We start from the raw sequence: 10,261 nt of genomic DNA on the forward strand, positions 1-10,261 counted from the left end.
TTTGGTGACCCTCCAGAGTTCCTTCTCGTTTGCCACATTGCAATTGGCAAACCACATGAACGGGCAGCAGGTGAGGATGCTGGCTGATGTTGTTCTTGAAGATTCTCAGGAAGTGGAGTAGTTTTTTTTTTTTTGTTTGTTTTAAATGTTGCCTTCATAGCCACCTGTGTGGTGTTCTTATTCCAGGTCAGCATCTTCTCTAGGTGAACTCCCAGGAAGCAGAAGTCAAGTCACCCTTTTAACACAGGCCCCACCAATGAGAATGGGTTGAATGTTAGTTTAAAAAAAAAAAAAATGAAAGCACTTTTTACCTGCCGTTGGGTTTCGGGCTGAGTTACATGTAAATGTCAGAGCAGGTGAGCCATTTTAGCCAAAGACAGCCACACGCAAACTCTTCTCGTTGGAGTGATGTCATCTCCTGACTCTTTTTTTTTTTATATTGCTGCTTGACAACATTGCTACACCGAGACATATGTTAGGGGGACTACAACTACCAGCCAACCTTCTCTTCTTTCGGCTAATAGCTGTGCAGTCACATTGACTTAAATGTAAAGTCAACTCCAATGGCTGGAGTATTAAATTTGCTACCAAAGATGAAAATGAAGGACATTTTTACTACAATTATAGTTAGTTTTAGATTTTGTTTTGTTCAAATGCTTTTTTCAATGTTTCGTGAACAAAAATAGTTTTTTTCCATTTCACTTTCAGCTATTTTGTTAGTTTTTGTTAACTAAAATAACCTTGCTTAGCACACTTAGCTTTGATCCAGAAACATATGGAATGAGGTGGGCCGAGGTTCAGCAGTTTCCCTTACTCGGCCGTGTGGTAAGATTGTGTTCAACCGGAACTGTAATCTACAAAGTCAAAGTGGGCACCTTGTTTCTCCGAATGGGACTGCGCTATGTGCAATGCTGTGCTCACAGCGTCCTCTGTCATCTGCTTGCCAAGTAGGCAAACCGGTTTGGATCTGAGCTGGGAGTTATAAAGGTGATGATGTGATTCCGAACCTGTTTTTCTAAACATTTAATCACCACAGGCGTGACTGCAATCGGCTGATAGTCGTTGAGGCTGGTTGCAGTTGTTTTCTTCGGTAGGGGGGTGACAGTGGCGGTTTTAAGGCATGGTGGGACTGCAGACTCTGTCAGTGACAGGAACCATCAAATGCCAAACAACACACATATTAATAAACAAAGTTGCATGTTAATTTATGTAAAACAAACAAAAAACTTGCATTTGCCTCACATTGCGATGGTTTACAATAGTTCGTCTAGGTCCTTGTCGCTGGTCAAACACTTTACCACTGACTTATATGTCTCCCACTCTCCCCTCAGGTGCAATAATTACCCAATTTAAAGGGCCACAGACCACACTGCCATTTCTGGTCTCTCGAGGGAAACGCGCAAGTCTGCAAGGACATCATGGTGTCAAATAAAATTCTCATTCTGCATAAACTGGTAAACCATGTTGCAGATTACTCAACTAATTAAAAAATAATTAAAATGATGTAATATAATTGCATAACAAAACTCCCTAATCAACCCTTGTGAGGACAAGCGGTTCAGATAATGGATGGATGGAACTCCCTAATCATGCCCAATTCATTGTCTAATATAATTTCTCATGTCAAAGATTTGTTGAATGGCCGATGTTTGTTGTATACAATAAATATCTCTAAACCTTATTGGACTCTTTTTCAATGCGGTCACGAATGATAACAACACCAAGTACCGCAGTGGACTTTGTATAATGGGTGGTGCAAAAATATGGAGTAAGTCATATAAAACACTTCAATGAACAGGCAAAACTACAAACACAGACACACATAAACACTACAGTCTATTTAAAAAATGTTCAGAATGCAGTGCCTTCGGAAGTCTTTCAACCCGCTCCTGCAGCCTTTCCTTGCAGACTGCCGATATACCTCTTTCCAACTGTTCATCCAGCAGTACCTGTTCACTTTCTAAGACAGACACGAGACAAAATCTATTAATCATACACACACACACACGCATACATATATCATTAGTAAATATAACCTCTCCCTAAACTCTTTTCCAGATAATCTTACATTACAACGCGATTTACCTGCGACAAATTTTTCTAATTTTGAAGACGACAAACCGGCTAATACACTTGCTCATCAATGTACCCATGAGCCCCGAGGTCGCCGCAAGGCACACATGGCCTCCTCAGTAGCATGAGCATGAACATGCACCCTGAAGAAGACACAATGTTAAACAATTTATACAATACAATATTATTTATCTAGCGCATTTTCAAAACTCGAGCTGTATCAAAGCACTTTCCATATGCTGTCAATTTAAATGTCACTTTTTATATTTTTGTGGGCATGCATCTGCTGAGAGCTGAGTGTATGAAAAACACGCGATAACTCATAAAAAGATCTGCAGGAAGCGTGTAATTGATCATACGGTGCAATCTATAATATTAATTCATGCCATTTGTGCCAAAAATAAGGCACAAGAACGAGAGCGCGCATGCGCGCATTAACCTGTATGAGAACGGATGTAGAATACGCGCGGGGTAAGTGACGTATTGGTGTAAGGCGCCCTGCAGCTGGCGGTGAGTTTAAAACTGCCCGAGTTGGAGGGCTGCAGTATCTAATAGCAGTGATCTCTAGAGCATGCCGTTTTAATTTTTTTGTGTGCACCTTTCCCATTCTGAAACGGTGGTGATGCCAGGAGACAGGTATGTTTATATTTATTTGTGCTTGACTTGAAATGATGGTTAGGGGCATTCCATCCCCTGTGAAATGAGACTCTGCTATCTCGGCGATGTTCGGTTCCTGAATGGCCATTTCTTTAATCCGTAAGAAATGTGTCGTTTCTGAACGAGTAATACTGATTGGGTATAGAGCCACACGACCCTCTAAAATTGCCAGATTGCAAAATTAACTCGATTTACGCTGCGTATGGCCGAGCGCGCTTTGTCGTGGAGCATTCCGCACAATCTACCCTTTCTCCGTAGTTTAATAAAACTTATTTTAGGGGCAAAACAGTTGCATATAGAGTCGCTGTTACTGTAACTTTTCCTGAAAGTTGTATGAACTTGTATTTTTGTATTTGAAATGACTTGTTCTGCATTTGCGCGGTCAAAAGTTTGCCTCAATATGGCGGGCAAAGCTATCTTGCAAGAAAATATTGTCTCCCATTGCATTTTCCACAGATCCTAATCAAAAACTAAGAAATTATTGTCAACCTCTATCCGTATTAAGGATACAGATCAACATGCATTTTCACGATTTCTCTTCCATCCAGCGTGCCTCTGCAGGATTTGTTTTGCTTCGATGTCCAAGGCTCCATGTTGTCCCAGGCCAAGACGAGCAGCAAACGCAAGTGGCAAGACTCTCTGTCTGAGGGTCTGGACACTGAATGCACCCCAACAGAGCTTATTCAACAGTGGTCACCTGGGCACAAACGGCAACACTCTGTATGTACGGGCAAAGAGAATGACGGAAAGCCTTTTGTAATTTCCAGGCGATCACGTAAGAGGAAAGAATCAGTAACTGGTAAGAAACGGGGTTATAATAGTTTGGGAATTTTCAGTATGCAGTTTGTTTTAGTTAGTTTACATAGCCAGTTTGTTAGTTTTTATTTGATTTAGCTTTTTTCAAAATTTTAGTTGAGTTTTTATTAGTTTTAGTATTAGTTTGATTGTTTTGTGTGTTTCTTCAGTGCAATGTTAGAAAAAAATATTACTACGTATTGTGTAGCAGAAACTCAATTATTTTAATAACTTTAAAAGCAACGATTCACAAATCAGCTACAGGTACCGTACTGCATTAGAGGGAGGGAGGGGGGCTTAATAAACCTATATACGTTAGGATGGTCTGGCTTTCCAGCCGTTGTTTTCCAAGATGACAACTTCACAAGTGGATTTGTGGCTTGAATTCCTGTTGCGAAATATCAAACCCTGTTGTACTGACAACCATTTTTTTTAATGCATATTTTATTCATATTTGAACCCAAAAAGGATGATGCATATTAGTGTCGATTTTTAGGCTGAGTTAAGTGACAAAAGCCGGGAAGCAAATCACCTGCAAGCACAGCTGTCACCTCCAACCGAAGTCTTCTGGTGGCTCTTTTTTATTAGCTGCGTCTAGACGATGTCGCTTCTTGGCGACACACATTAAAAGCACCACAACTCCCAGACAATTGTTCAACCTTCTTTCTTCCCTCAAACGGCCGTGCTGTAATACCGAAATAAATACATTTAAAATTAACCGCAAAGTCTCCTGTTTTATCGGAAAACAAAGGACATTTTCGCTATAATTATCGGTAGTTTTGTTAAACCTAAAACTTAGTTTTCGTTTTTAAAAAGTATTTTCTGTTTTATTTTGTTAAAGACAATATTTTCTCTGATTTTTGTTTTAGTTATTTCATTAGTGTTTGTTAAATAACCATATTAAGAGAAGACCCTGTCTTAATTGCATCTATTGCCAATTCCTTTTAATCTTTCATGTGTCGATTATGTTCTGTAGGCATTTCATGGGACCACCTCCCAGATGAGTTGATCCTCAGGATCCTCTTCTTCCTCCCTCTGCGGGATCTCCTCAAAACATCCACCATTTGTAGGCGCTGGCATCGTTTAGCGTAAGTCTTGATTTGTCTTTTATAGATTTTTCTTGTCAATTTATTTATTTTTATGCATTGGATGCTGTTGCAATGGGATGATGAAATCTTTTAGTGATGAAGGATTATTTCCGATTCCTCGAATCTGAGTGGGTAATTCCTAATTAGCAATGCCAACATTTTTTAATTTGTAACCCTCATTGATCTTATTTTAACTTGCAGCACTTATTTGTACATACAAAAGATCAGTGGTTCTAAAACATTTTACACAAAGTACCACATCAAAAAATATTTAAATACAAGTACCATTTTTATCAAAAACTTTATTTTTTTATTGATGCTACATATGCAACATTTTAGTCGAATTGTTAAATAATTTTCTTTTATTAGATTTAAAGGGAAGTCCATCCGCCAAAATTCTTTGCAATAAAATGTTATATGCGCTTTCACGAGTCTAAACATAGAATTCTGTTTAATATTGTGTTTGTGGAATATGAGTTATGCAGCAAAATCCACCCATTTTTGGCCATTTCGCGGGGCGGCCATTTTGTCATTTCTGTTAACTGAAAATGACATCACAGTTGCTTGGGTAACGACCAATAATGGCTCACATATTTTCTGATGCTGAGCCATGATTGAATAGACAAGTGGGCCTGCATTGAAGGTATTCTTGTCATGAAAACGTTTTGGTGGACTTCCTCTCTAAATATATTTTAGGAATAAAACTACTACCTATTATGCTACTCCATTTAAATGCTGGTCATTATGCTGGTGCTTGGTGTAAAAATAGAGGAACTGCTCGACAAAAGGAAGCCCACACTTTAAGACTCCCTGCAGTTGATGGTCTCACTTTTCCTTGCATGCGTCTTCCAGGTTTGATGAGTCACTGTGGCATAGTGTGGACCTGGAGGGGGTACCCAATATGGGTCCAGCACTGCAGCAGGTGTTGAAGACGGGGGTGCGCAGGTTACGATGCCCTCGCTCTTTCATAAACAACCTGCACCTAACGAGCATTTGGTGAGTTCAGGCGTTAATGTGGGTTACCTATCTGAGTTACCAGATTGGCTGGGAAGTTAATCAGTCATGAATGTTTTTCATTATCTTAGTGGATGTGGATGAATTTTAAAATTTTTATTTTTTATTTTTTAGACATTATCACATTCAACCCCCACACCACACAAATATTTTAATAATCTACACACAAAAAAATCAGCCGATATTGACTGATGTTTTTCTGTTGTAGCAGAAAATAATGTAAAACAATCAAAATGTTTTGTCAGTAATTCTTCTCTTTTATTTTTATAAGTGTTACACGACCAAAACAGAAGTTATTTTATTAATTATTTTTTAATTAATCAGTTATCAGAATTTTACTCGGACTAAAAAAATCCCATATCAGTCAGGTAAATACAGTTAAAAAGTCTTCACTAAACCCCTTCGGACCCGTAGACTTTTGTAATTAATGCACATGGCATATTTGCGTGTCTAAACCAATTAAAAAAAAAAAAATAATCATAATAATTTTGATGATGTCAGCACTTCTGTTTCAGGATTGGAGCTAACCAATCACAATCAAGTGAAGTTGCTTCTTATAGTTAGCCAGTGGCAAGTTTACCACATGTTACAGCCACATTATCCTGCTGTAAAAAAAACGAGATGACTCCAATTGTTTTTTTCCCCCCATGTTGTTCTTCTGTGGGAACAATCAATTTTTTTTCCCCCAGCACAAAAAATGTGGGTCTGAATGGGTTAAGGTGGTGTTTCACAAACTTTTGCAAAACATTTTACAAATGCTTTAGGCAGCGGTATCAGGCACATGCAGGTGTGGTTGGGTTCCTTAATTTGTTCACCCAATTTGCAGATAAAGAGGGTCATGCTGTGATTAAGGTTGTTCCAGTAAATGTCGGCATTCATGTTTCACTCAATGGACTGTAGCTCCTAAGTGCCGGCAGCACACATGCGCCCCCAGACCATGGCACTCCCACCATCATCCTTGACTGTAGGCCAAGCAAGCACACTTGAGACGTCGTATCAGGTGCAACTGGGGCTTCAGCATCTTGCTCAAGGGACACTTCCACATGGTCACATGGGCTGAGGATCGAACCTGCAACTTTTGGGTTGCTTCTCGACCACTGAGTCATGTCACCCATGTGTGGCACTATCTGAGCCAAATACATTTATTTTGGTCTTGTCAGACCGCAGGATCGGGTTCCCCTGATGTCCTTTGTTTTCAACTGTTTGCATTCAGTCAGACCCCACCAGTTCTTCAGTGTCTGCAGAAATGCTGGCAACACTCGAATACCTTTTTTCCAAAGACAACAGCGGGATATGAAGCTGATCAAGTGCACTCAATTTCTGAGGTGGATTATGGCAAGGCCCGTTCTGTGTGCAACCTTCCCTATTCATTCATTGTATAATCTTGGCCACTGTGCTGATGCTCCCTTTCAGGGTGTTGGCTTCACAGCCACCCACCCCAAAACCTTAGTTTTTTGCCATGTTGAAATTTCAGTATGAGATTTAACACTGATGAGTCATTTGACACTGGGGAGAAAACAATTTGGACCCAATGTGAACATTTTCATTACTTGGTGTGTAGCAAAGTTTCATTTCGTCAATATGTAATTTTTTTTTAATGAAATGTGAGGCGTGTACTCACTTGTGTTAGACACTGTTACACGTCTTTCTTTTGTAAGTGGTACATGTCATAGTTGTTTACACTTGTAAAACCTTTGTTGCATTTTCTCTTCCTTTTATTAGCACATTGCAGATTGCTGAAATGGACCTGTCCAGCTCCATCATCACCACACCCGCCCTTGAGAGTATCATCTGTAACTGTAATCTGTTAGAGTGTCTTAGCCTGGAAGGCCTGCAACTTTCTGACAACATTATCAGGTTAGCGCTCTCCTCACTGCGGTCTCTTCTGTAGTTGTAGGCAACAACATCTGAAGGCTCTGCGAAAAAGAACGTGCCGCAGTTTTATGAAATCTGCCTGGCAACACAAGATAGCTGAATTCTGATTGGACAAAAATTCTCATGTAAAAAAAAAAAAAGGACATGATGCGTGTGTGTATGCATGATTTTTTTGATGATGTTAGGCCAGCAGAGAAGGCCTTGACCGCCCACCACTGCATAATTGGTATTTGGCACTTCTACCTGTAGTACAAATGCAGCCTTGAACCACATAGTGCTAACCTCGTCTCAGTAATTGTACTTGGTGGATGTGGACACAGTGTGGATATTTTTGAACTAGTAAGACTTGGATGGTGACGCTTGGATTTCTCTTGCAGTAGTCTGGCCCAGAATCTGCATCTTCGGCAGCTCAACATAAGCGGCTGCTCCGACTTCTCTGCAGAGTCTCTCGCTCGCATGCTACAATCCTGCTCCAGGTCCATTCTTCGTGCGCGTGCCCCCATTTCCCCTTCCACTCCATACAACGCCTTCATCTTTATCTCCTTTTGTTGGCTCCTTCTTACAGAATAGAACAGTTGAACATATCATGGTGCCACTTCAACAGCAATCATGTGAAGAGCGTGGTTAATCATGTCAGCTCCACTGTTACACACCTCAACCTCAGCGGATACAGAGATGGCCTCACACTAGATGGTGAGTGGAAGAGATCTTTATATTTTAAACTATTATGTGATCAAATATTTTATGCTTATTTTTTTTTTGGCGGGGAGGATTTTTATTTTATAACTCCTTTGTAATGTTATCGTCGCATATAGTGGAATGCCCTCTTACTGTTCTGTAGTTGTTGTTTTTTTCCTCTTTTCTCTCTGCTGCAAGTATTGTTCTAGCTGACTGCTATCAAGTAAACATTGACCAAATAACCACAGAGACCGGTTTAATTAAATACACAAGCCAAAGGCAGGTCTGTGAGAATAGGCTATTTTCGATTTTTCTGTCCACATCACATAGAAATGTTTCTCTGTGGACTGCTAAACTTGTGAGTTTTGGGCCACCCATAACCAATGGAACTGGTTAGTCGTCTATATTGAAAATGAAATGCATTTTTTTTTTCATGCAATTATTTTGTAAACCTTCAGATGTGGCTGTCTATTTGTTTGCAATGACAGAGGAAGACTCAAGTATCTGTTCAAGTACCAGCCATTTTATTTGGCTCAGTTTTTATTACGTGCCTGATGCGGCGTAAGGGGACGCTCTTTTTTTTTTTTTTTTTTATATATATATATATTCGTGAACGGCTGCTTACATTTTATGTTTGTGTCTTAAAGTCCATGTGGGCTGGGCACTTTTGTGCATTACACTAAATGAGAAATAAAAACAAGCAAGTCATGGGGAGAGTAAAGGTGATTCTTTGCAGTATGAAAGGGGTTCTGCTTTCTGCCACTTCATGACTGTTTTCTCTCTTTGTAGATGTGAAGGTCTTGGTTACAAGATGTCCTGATATTCATACACTAGATTTGAGGTATGTTTGTGTTTATCGTTCGTAGTATTTGTCTATATTCACGTATCAAGAACATCAGCCATGATGGTGCGTGTTCTTGACAAAAATGACAAAATAAGCCATTTTCATCAACTGTTTGATTCTAGCAGCCGTTATCTTTCATTAGCAGTCCAATTAAAAAAAAAAATACTGATCAATGTTAAACTCTTGTAGAAAAAGAACTTAAGCTGAGGTGGTACAGTAAACTTTATTTTTTGCTATGTTCTCCTTGTGTATTACATTTTCCCGTGTTCCTCCATTCCAGTGACAGCACTCAGTTGATGGCCGACTGCTTCCCCGTACTCTCTGAGCTCAAACATCTGCACCATCTGTCCTTGAGCCGCTGCTACCACATTCACATTGCCGCCCTCACGTAGGTTCCACCCGCTGTCTTCGCATCTCATTTTGAGCAGTCATTCGAATTAACGTGAGCTCTGTTTGCAGTGACCTCAGCAAGACATTCCCCACGCTGCGTTACCTAGAGGTCTTCGGCCTCGTAAATGACAGTCACTTGTCCTCATTGAGGGAGGAAAGCACCGGCATTTTTATTAACTCCTTGCCTTTCTCTGCCATCGCCCGACCGACGCCTGCCAGCGTTATGAGTACCGTTGGCGGCAACAGCATGTGGAATAGGAAAAATCGACTGAGGTTCAAGTTATAGGGATTTTTACATTTGACTCCAAAACCCACACACAGTGCAGGAAATGATAGTTTGTTGGAATTAATGGTCAAAGTCAAGACGTTCTAAATAGAAGTTTGTAGGTTAAGGAAAAATATGAAACGACTTATTCAAAAATTTGACACATTAAATCGGTTCAGAGGTTAATGTAAACATGTTGGAAGAAAGTGACCAAATGGAACCTTTGCATAATGTCTTTCAATATTTGTGACAGTTTGTCTCAAACCTGTATTATATTCAGTGTCATTGGTGTTATGATATTTTTCTACATGTAATTTAAGTATAAGGCGCATATCTTGGTCAAATACGCCTACATTCCATACAAGAAACCATTATGCAGCAAAAGTGTTCACATGTTCATCACTGAACCAGGTTTACATAAGCTACTTTCCATGTCACGCCAAATGTGGAGTTGTCCATCTGTTAATAAAAATAAAACACTGAGTGCCAAAGCCTTTGATCATATCTTCTTTTATATTAGTGGAAGCAGATTCTTCTAATCGAATGTACTAATGCTCGAGTCTTTTTCTTTATATGCACCAA

General features: G+C 39.8%; 1 protein-coding gene across 1 annotated transcript; it reads left to right on the plus strand.

The window, feature by feature from the left end:
- Positions 1–2,536: 2,536 nt before the first annotated feature.
- skp2 (S-phase kinase-associated protein 2, E3 ubiquitin protein ligase) lies at positions 2,537–10,162 on the plus strand. The gene is made up of 10 exons (XM_088280760.1): positions 2,537–2,709; positions 3,279–3,529; positions 4,502–4,613; positions 5,466–5,609; positions 7,350–7,484; positions 7,880–7,978; positions 8,068–8,195; positions 8,970–9,021; positions 9,305–9,412; positions 9,484–10,162. Exons 1-10 carry the CDS (start codon positions 2,696–2,698, stop codon positions 9,698–9,700), a joined length of 1,260 nt encoding a protein of 419 aa, XP_088136886.1. The 5' UTR covers positions 2,537–2,695; the 3' UTR covers positions 9,701–10,162.
- Positions 10,163–10,261: the final 99 nt, after the last annotated feature.

This window comes from Idiotropiscis lumnitzeri, chromosome 18 (assembly GCF_059441095.1).
Source record: "Idiotropiscis lumnitzeri isolate Australia: NSW breed Sydney's pygmy pipehorse chromosome 18, RoL_Ilum_1.0, whole genome shotgun sequence".
Lineage (NCBI taxonomy): Eukaryota > Metazoa > Chordata > Actinopteri > Syngnathiformes > Syngnathidae > Idiotropiscis > Idiotropiscis lumnitzeri.